The following is a 14,164-nucleotide window of genomic DNA, read 5'->3' on the forward strand; positions in this document are numbered from 1 at the left end:
TAAGTAAAAAAAAAAAAAAGTGTAAGTGAGGGGTAAAGAGAAGCCTTTAGGTTTGAAGGATTTCTGTGCCTGTTTTACTGTCTTAAGGACACAATTTTGGAGTGAAACACAGGAATGTTCAGAGCACTTTGCAGTCTCTGTATGAAAACGCTGCAGATGAGAACAAATAATTACTAATTACTAACACCACTGCATTTTGTTACTCAGAAATAATTCAGAGAAGGGTTCTGCCAGTTGAGGTTATTGTCTAATGTTTGGATCATGAGAGACAGAAGCAAGAGAGGAGCTGAGATTATTTGAGTGGAATTTTTAAATGGCGGAAGGCAAAAGGAAGGTAAGAACACAATCTGTTCAAGTTGGAAGGAGGCAACTAATATGGCATTTGAGGTACCAGCGATGCATTCTCTATTATTCACGGCTGTGACTCTGGTACGGCTTGTAGGTTTTCTACGTTTTCATTTGCTAAATTAGGTGGGACATCACATAAAGAGTAAAGTAGTCAGTGAAACATAGAAAGGTTTAGATCATCATGTTCATACAAAGATTGCAGATGCCTTTCCACAAAATGTGAGTTGCTACAGCACTGATTTTTATGTTAATTTACTAGTGAATAATTTAAAAAGACCTGTTTATTTTTTAATAAAAAGGAAAGATATAAATTGGCTGAGTGTTCCTAATGTTACTTACAGCTGCCCTGAGCAGATGTTGGAGATTCTTAGTGGTATGCTAGACCAAAATAAATTTTATGAATAAACAAACAATTTATTTTTACTACCAACTTTTTTCAGGCTGATTCTCTCTCAAATTCACAGTAAATGGCTTTTTAAAGTCTCCTCATAAATAATTACCTTTCTTGTGCCACTTTTTTTCTAGGCATTTGGATTTTAATTACGATGATGAACTGTTTTAATAAGTTGTTAAATAATTTTATCTTTTGGGGGCTGAATCCATTTTCCATTTCTCTTTGACTTCATTGGTTCCTGGGTTTTCAGTCCTTTAATTCTTGCTAATTCACTTGATATTGCACTTTCACTCCCCTTTATAAATTCACATTGGAGAAGCAAACTGCATGCAGCAGCATCTTTTTCTTCTGAACTCTATGCATATACACCCACCTTAGCTTGCTGGTTAACAACAGTCTCCTGTTACTAGTAACCATTTTGTTTAACTCAGTCATTTTGATCACTGTAAGTTTGAAAAGATAGGTAATTAAATGGAGACAACGAGTTTTTGCTTTGGGCTAATGTCTAGGGGCCTTAAAGCACTCTACAGAAGATGGCTAGCAAAGTGAATACTGTGCTTAGTTGATAGATAAGGGCTATGCAACACTGCTATACTCACCTTCAGGCCTGTGTTTTCCCATGTAAATAATTATTAGATACCTATGTATGTAATCTGATGTAGAGAAATGCTGAACACCTAATTCCCTGTGACTGCAGCTGTGATTCATTATCTGTGAGAAGCAGCTGCTTTATTGAAATGTGTGCATCTCTATTGGGATGGGGGTGGGAAGAGCCAAGTGAGAGGTTTTTAAACTTCCTGATTTTTAGACTCGTGGCGTGATCAAGATTTACTTAATTAAAAGTGACTGCTATTAAAAAACCCAAAAATCATGTTTAAACTTTCATGTTTTTCTTTCAGATTATGTATATCTTATGATCCCACTCCTGACACTGAATAATTGGAGTTGCTACAGAAAATCACAGAATCACAGAATGGTCAGGGTTGGAAGGGACCTCTGGAGATCACCTAGTCCAACCCCCCTGCCAGAGCAGGGTCACCTACAGCAGGTTTCACAGGACAGCGTCCAGGCGGGTTTTGAATGTCTCCAGAGTGGGAGACTCCACCACCTCTCTGGGCAGCCTGTTCCAGTGCTCCACTACCCTCAAAGTAAAGAAGTTCCTTCTCATGTTAAGATGGAACAGACACACATACTCACCCGACCCCCGCAGACAGACCTGCACGAGCTGTTCTCAACAGCGCTTTGTCCTCTCTGCACACCCCTTGTATTTCACCCCCAGGCTTTTTCAGGCAGAGCGAGAACCTGACATTTCCTTCCTCCTGCTATTGCCAGCACAGGACCGGCCACGCGGCGTGCCAAGCTCTAACTTCAGCTTGTTTGCCTCCTTCACAGAAAGCCCGGCTTGCGAGGATTCGAGTGGCCAAAACGGGCAGCTCCAACGCTTATCTTCACAGCAAGCGCAACGGCCTCCTGAACGAAGCCCTCGAGCTGACGGTAAGTGTAGAGACAACATCTCCTTCCACAGAGTTTGAGAAGCTCTCTATTCCCGCTCCTCTCCCCGGGCTCCCTCCCCTTCTCTCTCCATTGCCACCTAATTGCTCATTATCCGCCGTGGCAGCCGCGCACACGGCATGGCATTATGCTATAATTATGTTTGTGTACTGTATGTGCCAAGTGGAGGGACAGCTGGAATCCAGTTGCAAGAGTGGATGGGAGGAAAAAAGCTTTCTTGGGCTCCTCCTTGAGCTGGGAAAGGACGTGGCCCTCCAGCAATGACCAGGTTCCCCATTCCCTTAAAGCTCTCTGTGCCACAGAGCTGTTGGAACTGCACTGATTTATACCACCCAGGGTCTGCCTACACTATGAATATCCACTCTCCTTCAACATAGAGTTATTTATTTCAAGAGTCTCCCTCTAATACGGACTATCCGGAGGTATTTAAAAGGCGTACAGATATGGTGTTTAGTGGTGGACTTGGCAGTGCCAGGTTAACGGTTGGGCTTGATGATCTTAAAGGTATTTTCCAACCTAAAAATTCTATGATTCTATCTAATCAAGCCCAACAGGACAGGAAAATATTCCCTAGCTCCTGTTTCAGGCAGTTCGGTGGTGGGTTTATTTTTAACAGAAAGGCCTCTGGAGGCTAATACTAGCTGTTCAGGAGAAGAAAAGTTTCAAGTGCGTCAGATTGCTCAGCAGAATCAGCGAAAAGGAGAGGAGGTTATTACATTAAGCCTGATCAACACCAGAGCAGGTATTAGCACATTTCATGGATTTCATTTCAAATAAATCACCCTTTCATGCACGTGGGGAGCAAAGAGCGAGATGAAGCATGCTTAATTGAGCCACCAGAGCTGCCTAGCACTTGTTCACGCATCCTTACTTGGGGCATAATCCTTCAAACGTCTACTATTTCCCCTGGCACGCATCCTTGCATTTGTAAAGACTTTCCCTGTTACCTGCAAAGTCTGGATCTCCCAAGGACTGGCCTGAGCAGTGAAGACAAGCAAAGAAGGCATTTAGCAACTCCGCCTTCTCTGCATCATCTGTCACCACAGCACCTGTCTCATTCAACAACGGGCCCACATTTTCCCTAGTTTTCCTTTTGTCTCCTATATTAATACCCATTTAAATATTGTTAGAAGTCATAGTTAAAAGTGTGCCTCTTGCAAGGCTTTACTTTTGTCGGGCTAGGGTCTGCGTGTTCGCATGAAATACCCGTTTCTGTGGGTTGCAGCCTTGGGTAACTTTGCTTACTGTTATGCTCTGTATGACCTAAACAGAGCATGCTTAGGACCAAGCTCAAATAGAGACCCAGTACTGCAACTTTTTGCTATTTATGTGAGAAGCTGAGGATTACAGAAGGAAAGGTGTAGACCAGGCTGTCATGCTTCCTGGTGTGATGGTGACAGCATTACTATCACTGCAGTTTGGCAAGTGATGATTTGGTAAAACACAGGTAATGTTTTGCTTGACCACTTCTATTTCTGAACATGTCAATGTAGATGAAGAAACCATTGATACCAAAGCCAAGCTCTGAAATATTACCATGCAAAGCTGCAAACTTTAGATAGTTTCTTTTTTTTTTTATTTAAGAAAGACATAAAATGTACCATCTCAATGAACAGTGACATTTAATAACTTGTCACTAAATACCTATGAGGATATATATACAAATAACACAAAGAGAGTTTGATACTCAATTTCTTTCATTCACAGTATTTCAGTAAAAAGAGTGAAATGCCAAAGTACAAAATGATAATATATATTTAGTGTAGGTTTTCTAAAATGTAAAACCGTAGCTTTGAAGATTGAAATATCATCTTCATTCTGCCAGTGGACTAACTAAATGTGCATTTCTGTATCAGTTTCAATTATTTTTAACCAAAACCCAGACAGTTGTTTAATCAGATTGTTGGTACTTTTGGTTTGAGATGCTCACCGTGCTTGCAGTCGGTGACCAAATTGGCACACAGGCTGTTGACAAATGGAGGTGGAGAAACAATACCCCAGCATATTAAATACCTTTTTATGAGTTGCTGCCTATTTCCGACAGCGCTTAAGGGTCTTTTTTATTTCCTTCATTTTTTAAAGTAGTGCTCAGTAGATTGTTATGCCAGAAAAGTCTGAATTTATCAGCAACACGCCTTCATAAAGCATCCCTTTGAAATAAAATTGTTAGTTTTGCCATGTAAACATCGTTAATAATGCAATGGGGGAAAAAAGATTTCCTAAACAAACAGAAGTGTGTCTTTCCCTGACCCCCAGCAGAGGGGTGCCTCCTGCTTGGAGGTTGCACAGTCAGCTGTTTTGGTTGGTTTTTTTCACTGAAAGGGATGCAGGCTTTTTGGTATTCAGGCTACCTGAAGAGCTAGGAACCTACTGACAGTGGTGGAAACATAGAATCATAGAATGGCTTAGGTTGAAAAGGACCTTAAAGATCATCGAGTTCCAACCCTCCTGCCATGGGCAGGGACACCTCCCACTAGACCAGGTTGCTCAAAGCCCCATCCAGCCTGGCCTTGAACACCTCCAGGGATGGGGCATCCACAGCTTCTCTGGGCAACCTGTTCCAGTGCCTCACCACCCTCAAAGTGAAGACTTTCTTCCTAATAGCTAATCTAAACCTACCCTCTTCCAGTTTGAAGCCTTTCCCCCTCATCCTATCACTACATGCCCCAGTAAAAAGTCCTTCCCCAGCTCTCCTGTAGGCCCCCTTTAGGTACTGGAAGGCCGCTATAGTGACTACTGACTTCCAGGTCAGTACCTGGAAGTTCTCACCTACGTTGCAGCCTATGCATGAGGGCTTTTGCAGTTTTGCCACATGTTGAATTATGAAGGTGGGGAAAGATGAAGGAAATACTCGGAGGAGCAAAAACTTCTGGGAAGCAGAAGCTGTGAGTAAGATCAGTATGTTTTAAAAACAACCATAGCTTGCCATTTTACTGTGCTGGCTTACATGTAGGTAAAGGCCTTCCAGAGTGTTACCCTTCGGATATTTGTTGCATCAGGAGAATGTTCAACGCCTGCACCACGGGAGTTCATGATAGAATCTACGTGTTTTTAAGTGGGTTGTATTGAAGACTATAGTAAAAATTAAACTAGAAGTGCCTAACATTTTCCTAGTAACACATGATTACTGGAAGTGGAATATTTAGCTCTCTACGCAAGCCCCTAAATAAACTATTCTACCTGATTTGTAAAAGCCAGGAGGAAACAAACACATCACAGGTGAGTCTGGTGAGATCTGGAACCTTAGATTTATTTTTTTTCAGACAAAGCCAAAAGCTTGACATTGGCCACAAAGTGCTCTTGGGAAATGCCTTTGATACTGGAAATCCCCCTAGTGCTGAAGTCTTCACCTGCAGAAGCTGCTGACAAACAGGCTGGATGCCGGACAGATTCTGACCGTGGCATTAAGACATGACTTTTAAATCTCAAAAATCAATCCTGCCTTTCTCTGGGTTAGAGTCAGAACAGAATCTTAAACTGCTTTTATCATGAGGTGTTGAAAAACACTCAAAATGACATTGAAGTGTCATGATTTTGGCTCTATTATGTATGGGTTTTTAAAAATATCTTTAAAATTCATAGCATCTTCTTGATAAAGTAGACTGATTTTCTACTTGTTTTTTTCAGTGTGGAGTATTTCAAAATGGATTTTAAACAGCTATTTCTTCAATTTAAGTAATTTTGTTACAAGCTAATAGACAATACATAAACATACCTGAGTTTTAATGTTAACATATTTGTTTCAAAGTTGCTATCAACATTAAAAAGCACAAAGCTAAATGTGGCTGCTAAAACATGGTATGCAATATGCTGTGTAGTGCTGTGATTCTAAGCAGTCATGCATATTTATTATTTTCTTCCAAATTGCAGTGCTATTACTGGTAGATATATCGGGTTTTTAGCCTCAGTCTGTAATATGTCATGTACTGGACAACATTTTGAGAGACTTAGATATATTGATCCAAAACCAAGAATGCCAAGAGGGAAAAAGCCTGACCTAGATCAGTTCTGTTTTAATTATATCACGGTTTAGGGTAGTTTATCGTTGTTTAGGTTAGTTTAAGTGTGAAGAAGTAAATGATGCAATGCAATTCAGTGTTGTAAAGGAAGCTTAATGGGTGAGATTTTCAAATCAAGTCTAGTTTCTCCCACAGCATTTTGCTTTTTCACCCAGCCCAGCAGGAGCACGTGGCTCAGCGCTGAGAATCTGAGTGTCTGCGTCTAATCTCAAAGGAGGGACCAACCTTTATGCTGCTCCACAAAGGAGCAACCACCTGTTTTAGCAGCGACCTGTGTGTTACTTGTAAAGTGATGAGAATGAATGTCGTGGTTCATTCTCAAACACCCGGCATGCCTTAGCTGCTCTATGCGGGACACTAACACTCTGCCAAAGCAGGGAAAGTCACCATCCCCCTCTTAAACCCGGTTAACATCCATATCCCTGTACAGACATAATGTCTTACTTTATAATCTTTTGCGCTTTTTTTTAATGCAAATTATGACTTTGGACAACCTGCAGAATCCAGCCATCACTATCTTTGCAGTAAGGAGTCGGAACAAGGTGTTGAAAGATGTGACTGCCTTTTTTGTAGGTAGCTGCTGGGTAATTGTGGAGATGATGGTGCTGGTGGCAATCAGGGGGAGCAAGTCTGCTGCTCTGTGCCTCCATGCACGCTGCAGAACACTTCCACTAGGTTTTATGCAGGTGCTGCAGCTACTCTCACCACTAGCACATTATCCATGCCTTTTTCAGTTGCTTATGGTTCTTCTACTCCCTTACTCCCTACTCTTCAGGTATTTTGGTAGCTGATGGAACAGGCGTATCTTAAAGCTAATGGTCACCGACACATTTCTATCTCCACGTGCCACTTCTGCTACTCCTTTGACCCTGTTCACTCCTCTCTCTACTGGATACAATGTGCCACAGCTGCCCAATTCTCTTTTGTCATGGGTATCGGGCCAGAGGAGGCCATGGGTTTGGGCATCTGGGGCCAAAGCTGTGCCTCCAACACTGCCTTCTGCCCCGGGTGCACTGGGATGCGCTCTCAAGCTGAGCCTATGCTAGAGTAGACAGGAGATTTGCACTGATATCTCTTGTAGTTTGTGTCTTGCTCAAAATCAGAAGGCAGGTGGCAAAAAACAGCCTACAGAATATTTTGTAAAGAAAAACAGCATTGTGAGTGGATAAGCTGAGAGGAAAGGTGTATTTTTTCTCACTGATTATAGTAAGGTTAGGTTTGGGTGTTGGGATGCATTGATTTATTTCTTCTTTCTACCTTTGGCTCGTCATGTATCATTAGGCAAACTGCTTAACCAGTTCCAGTAATGCCATCTGCAAAATGAAATAAGGTTAATATAGGTCATACACTGTAAAGCCCTTGAGTGTAATACATAGTACACAGTTTTAAAGAAGACAAATGAAATCTTTGTAAAGAAACATGAAATTTAACAAGCAGATAACAATACAGCAATTCCTTAAGCTTCCATGTGGTGCCACTAGTCACTCTTGGGAAGATATCCTGCTGCTTCCTCTTTGGAGAGGAAAAGGAATAGCTGTTCCAGCAGCATGTAATTGCCTGAACTGCTCCTGCACCCTGGCATCTTCCAACACTGCTTCTGCCTGGCAATACGGGAGGGGACTGGGAGCGTGTTTCCTCCTGTGCTTTAGTGTGGTTTGAAGCCTTCAGGCCAAGAGCCACCTTTGACAGGGATTCCAGCTGTGGCCTTTGAGCCTGAAGCACATGTCAATTATTTATCTTCTCTTTCACCATACCAAAAAGAGATTGCATTGGAAGGAATGCTCTACAAATAGCCAGAGCCCGTGCTATATATCTGAGCAACAGAAGGTGATATGGATCTTTCTGTTGAACCTTCTAAAGAAACACATTTTAAATGAACACACAAGAAACTAATGCTAATTAAGTAATAGTATTCTATGGAGACCTGTGGTAGACACTATAATAGTGCATTAGCGAGCTATGCATAATTCAGCAATGCTGAATTCTTTCAGACATCATCTACAGGGCATTTTGCATAAGTATGGACTTAATAATTTGTCCCTTCGTGGACATGCATCAGTGTTCCTAAGGGCATCATTTGGCCTGCAAAATGCCCATTACTGGAGGTGGCATAGAAGAGAGGAAGCATCCATTCTGTCTTGAAAACCAAGCTGAGACGATAGGATGGGTCATTAGAAAGGTTGTCTTATTTGTAAACAGGCATTAGACATGGAGACCTAAGATGTGATTTCCCACCCCACCCACTGCCCCTGCCCTGTGCAGGCAATTTTCCAAAAAGAATTGCAAAAAATAGGCTGTTTGCAGAAGACCAAGTTATAAGCTAGCATTTTTCTAAATGGTGGCTTAGACACGGGCATGTGAAAACATGCATAGGCCCATAAACAAGTGGTCTGGGAGTATAGCTGTGTGTGATGGAGTTAAAGCCACTTGGTGAGCTACTGCTAAAGTGAGTTGTCACAGCTTTGTATTCTCTTCTTCTCCTCAAAGGCAAAGTTAAGCTAGCAGGGAATGTATTTTATCTTGCCACTGGAGTAGGATAAGGACATGTAAGTAGACAATTACGATGACTCAACTGACAAGAATTAGCTACTGCATTAGCCTTTTATATCTTGCCCTACCTCTTATTTTCAGAGGGTTGATAACCTGGTCACCCCTAGTCAGGCTAATTGTGCATGAATCTTAAGACCCTCATTTTAGGTACTCATAAAATAGAAAGATGACTTGCTAATGGGACTTTATGCACATTTGATAATGTACTATTTTATCATTGCTACCTTGTCAGCACAAACAGCAGGTGTTTTTGCAGGTCCCCTCAGCGGCATGCCTCTTTTTGCCACCAGTCCTAGAAGTCTTGGAAGGGTATGTGTTCACCCTATGCCACCGCATATTGTTATATCTGAGTTGCAGCAACCAAGATATATTTGTGCTCATTGCAAGTACTTACAAAGTAGCATGGCATAATTGTCCCTCTGCAAGCATCTCTCTCTAAGCTATTGTTTAAAACTGCCAGACGCATCTTTGTTCTTTATTAAGAGTAAGGCAACAACACAAAGTCTGTAGTTGTCAGGAGATAATCATTCCCCAAGGGCATTTGAAGCACTTCACAACCAAAAGGTTGTGATTACTCCACGATTGCTATACTGCTTATTATTCCTTATTGCTTAATTATGGAACCAGAGTGTGTTTCCTGGATGCTGTCATCTAAATAAGATTCTCCAGTTCTCATGCTCTGCTTCAGTGTTACGTGGACTGGGAAGCTTTGTAGCATTTCGAGATGATGTAGGGGATAGCAGTAGGGCAGGCCAGTCACGACAGCTCTTCTGGCCTTCAGGAGACTGGGGTGTTCAATCTCTGCTCTGCCAAGTGCTTGCTCAGAGCCCTTGAGTGAGTCACTCAGCTAAGGTATACCTCAGCTTTACACCTCTGCTCACGTGCTACCATAAATAAGGGGGTGTGAGTATCCAGAATAGAAATAATATAATGGTCTTCATCTCGACCTCTAGGTATGGACTCAGGCAACATGCTATGAAGACTGAGTTTCTTTTCAGCATCTGCACATTCAGCTGACTTATTTTGAGTGGTCTTTGGTGGAGTGCAGTGACTGAGGGTTGTGCGTGTATATGGGGTGAGAGCGCAAGGGAAGAGGGGGTTTAAGATCTTAAAATACTCTTCCTGATTTCACAAGATGCGTGACTGCAGCCCAAGTGGTCTGGCTCCCAGTGGTGCTGAGAGCTCGGTTGCTCTCGACCAGAGAGAGCCTCTCAAACGAAGACTGTGGCACTGTTCACATTTCTTAAGGTTTATTCAGATTTGTGTCTCTGGTTAAAGCAGGCTGATGCAGTTTGTGCTTGCCAGGCTGTGGTGCTGTAATGTGTCACACGCAGGTGGGGTACTAGGCTGGCAGCAAGCCCGCCTGAAACAGGCGTCTGATGCTGCTGTGGTTCAACGAGGCTTTGATGTCTCCACTCTTTACTGGTTCAATGAGTCTTCTGTGACTGGCTGCCTGGAAAGGCAATGTACTCTTGTGGTTACGCGTTGGAAAAGAGTGGAAAGTGTGGCCTTTTCAAGGCTCGCTGGGCCTAGAAATCTACCCTGAAGAACTATTTTTTTTTTTAAGTCTTTGATTTAATGTTTCATTGAATCACGTGACCTACCCTAAGGAAGAAGAAAGCCACCCAAGGTGTATTTTAACATTCGCCTTGATTTTTCGAGTGTATGCACTCAAGACAAGAAGGGATGGTGGGTGACAAATCTCATTTCTAAATCATCGCTTAAATTTCCAGATGAAACTCATGCTGAACTTCATTCCTTAGACTTGTCTTTGGAAACTTGAATAAGAAATAGACTTGGTGATACTCCCTTATTATTACAAGGTTGGCATAAAGTCTACTTAATGAGGTGCTTTTTACGGCAGTGGTTGATTTTTAAATCCCCCTTTTCATTCCTGAAATCTAAACCTTAATAGCACCTTCCATTGTGGCGCTTTCTGCTAGCGTGCATCTTCTGTCCTCTGCGAGAGGCTGCGTGCAATCCTGCTTGCAAGCTCTTGTGTCATAAATAGAATTTGTTCAGGAAATAAAAATGTATTGTTTTCATTGTTAGAGGATGCTACTAAATTGGCTGTATGTTTGTCTAATAATCACATCTAAAGCTGATTATTCTGGTAATAGCCTTAAGATATTATTTAAAAATAAATATATAAATGCACTACTTTTGTACTAATACTAGTTTTTAATCTCTTCTTGTTTCTATGAAGTCTGAATGAGATTTTCAAAATTGAATAATAATTTGATCCGTTAATCTTTTGAAGCTAGTAATTTTATTTTCCCCTCTTTGCAGTCTCTGAGGCTCGCAAATGAATAGAGCTTCATTACTGGAGTCTGCATTTAATAACCATTATCCATTATCTTGTAATTAAGACTCCCTGTAACGAATCATGAGGACAATGCAAAAATACATAGTACATTTCTTTAATGAACTGGAAAATGTTCATCTTGTTCTATTTAGTAATGAGTTGCTGAATAGTCGTTAAATCCACTGGAGAATAGAGCTAGATGGATTTTGAAGACTATCTTGAGTTTGTGGTTAATCTATTAGAATTAAAATTTCATCTTCTATTTTTATCAACAGCTGATTAGAAGTCATTCTGTTTGACCAAATTGATTAGAAGACCATATACAAGGGCAGCTGTTGTTTAATGAAAGTTTTTAATGAAACTGTACCATAGAGACTTGTAATTATAAGACTTATAAAAGCTTTGACTTACCTTATACTAGAAAAAATGAAAAGTATTGTGCTGAAGGACTTTAAGTGCTACATTTCGAAAGGGAAATTAAAAATATAATTTGGCAATGCTGAAGTTTCACTTCCACTGTTACTTGTTTTAATGCGACTATCAGATGTCCATAGTGTCTCTCTGGAAGGGATTAGCTCTGAAATTTGTAGCTCAATTGTCTCTCGTATGTCCTCCGTTCTTTGCAAAGCTTAATCAACTATTAATTGCCTCTTTTGCTCGTTGCACTTTCTCTGGAGTTAGAACTTTTTTCGCAAGTAACTGTTTCTCTTTAGAATGGGAATTGTCATAGGAGGGTGCAATTTAATCACTAATGGGCTGAGTGAGTGCCCAGACGGGAAGCCTATGGAGAAAACCGTGGTCTTACAAGACACAATGTTAGCGATACCATTCGATTATGTTTAAATCACAGGACACAGAAGCATGCCTGGCTTTGTCTTAACTTCCTGTCAGGCTGAAACCTAGCTGCCTGCCAACCTTCATCAGGATGTCTCTGGAGTGTGCCACAGCACACGGTCAAAATGTAGTCTAGGCAACTCTTTAGTTTGAGCCAGTTGTGAAACTTCCCTTGCTTACTCTAGGGGATGTTGTAGAAGCATCGTCATTCAAATAAGAGACAAAATGGACCCTAAGCCAACTTTGAAGTGGAAGCAGATGCAGTTCCAATTGACTTAAGTGGATGATGCACTACTACACGATGTTTGAATTATCCCTCTTCTTCTCCCGATTACTTTTGATAATTAATGATCCCACAGTACACCTTTTCTAAGAAGTAGGTTCCCAGGGATGAAGTGCGCCCTAATGCAATTAAAGAAGTTTCATCATTGTGTTGTGTCAATTCAGGTTCATACACTGCAAGGCAAATGTGGGGTTTTTTTTTATAGTTTCTTAGCTTTTTGTTATATTGTGCTGCAGGATTTGTTTTAAGCCAGCCCAGAACAGCAAGAACGCACAAGAACACACAAGAACACAACACAAGCATTCAGGACAGGCAGTGGAGAATGTGGTTAACAAGTGAGAAACCAGAAAAAAAAAAGCCAAAGCTCATTCTTTAAATAATGCAGATGTTTTGATCTTGTTACTGCATTATATCAGACCATGGCTTTAAGTATAGTAATTTGCAATGTTACAATTGCAAAATGCATAAGAAGAGTGTTTTTCCCCTGTTTACGGTATTACACAGCTGGTTTTGTAAATACACGTGGGATTTCTTTCCTTGCACTTTAAATAGCTGCGGGAGATGCAACACTAGACTGTCAAATGTGAGACTAAATAGATGCAAAGTTAAATTAAAAAAAATGATGAAAATTGTTTCTATTCAGAAAGATCCTTGTGGAAATACTAAAATGTTGATTTATATGCAGAGTTTTTCTGAGGAAATAATTTCCATTGTTGTAGTTAGTTAGACACATTCCTATTAACGTATATATACACATATATTGAGTGTCTGTACAGGAACACATATTATATTGGACTGTCCTGAAGAGATTGTTAGTCTGATAGCTAGAGCAAGGAATTAAGAGCTGGGATGTTCCTTTAGCTACTGGGATTACCTGTCTTGCTCTGAAACCAGATGGCTATCATGCTCCTGCTCTAGCCTCAACCAGAACAAGGTTAGTACCGACACCACTGGGATGTAAATGTAAAAGAATGCTTCTAATCACTGTGAAGCATGAGGACATCTTTGGAGGGTGTGAACTATGTATGCACAGAATGTCTCTTGTTCTAAAACTACCGTAAAGCTTTTTGCTTCCTTTCAGGTTCTGATTTTATAAAGACATCTACAGGAAAGGAGGTGGAAAATGCGACCTTTCCAGTTGGAGTAGTCATGATGCGAGCGATTAGAGAATTCTACTGGCAAACTGGCAACAAGGTAATTATCGCTGTCTTCATAAAAATTAACCAAATAGGCTCACTCAGAAGGAAATAATCATAGAATCAAAGAATGGTTTAGGTTGGAAGGAACCTTGAAGATCATCGAGTTCCAATCTCCCTGCTATGGGCAGGGACACCTCCCACTAGATCAGGTTGCCCAAGGCCACATCCAGCCTGGCCTTAAACACCTCCAGGGATGGGGCATCCACAGCTTCTCTGGGCAACCTGTTCCAGTGCCTCACCACCCTCAAAGTGAAGACTTTCTTCCTAATAGCTAATCTAAACCTGCCCTCTTCCAGTTTGAAGCCTTTCCCCCTCATCCTATCACTACATGCCCCAGTAAAAAGTCCTTCCCCAGCTCTCCTGTAGACCCCCTTTAGGTACTGGAAGGCCGCAATAAGATCTCTCCGGAGCCTTCTCTTCTCTAGGCTGAACACCCCCAACTCTCTCAGCCTCTCCTCATAGAAGAGGTGCTCCAGCCCTCGGATCATCCTTGTGGCCCTCCTCTGGACATGCTCCAGCAGGTCCATGTCCTTATATTGGGGACTCCAGAGCTGGATTGAGTAGTCCAGGTGGGGTCTCACGAGAGTGGAGTAGAGGGGGAGGGGCAGAATTACCTCCCTTGACCTGCTGGCCACACTTCTGATGCAGCCCAGGATACGGTTGGCCTTCTGGGCTGCTGTCACACATTGCTGGCTCATGTTGAGCTTCTGGTCAATCAGC

At 41.6% G+C, this 14,164-nt stretch overlaps 1 protein-coding gene across 1 annotated transcript in view; it reads left to right on the forward strand.

Moving 5' to 3' along the window:
- Positions 1–14,164, forward strand: part of DERA (deoxyribose-phosphate aldolase (putative)) — a 60,901-nt gene that overhangs the window by 39,785 nt on the left and 6,952 nt on the right. The window contains 1 exon segment of the mRNA XM_009879760.1: positions 13,327–13,439. Coding sequence (XP_009878062.1) covers positions 13,327–13,439 — 113 coding nt within the window.

This window comes from Charadrius vociferus, unplaced genomic scaffold (assembly GCF_000708025.1).
Source record: "Charadrius vociferus isolate BGI_N301 unplaced genomic scaffold, ASM70802v2 scaffold90, whole genome shotgun sequence".
NCBI classification, from domain to species: Eukaryota; Metazoa; Chordata; class Aves; order Charadriiformes; family Charadriidae; genus Charadrius; species Charadrius vociferus.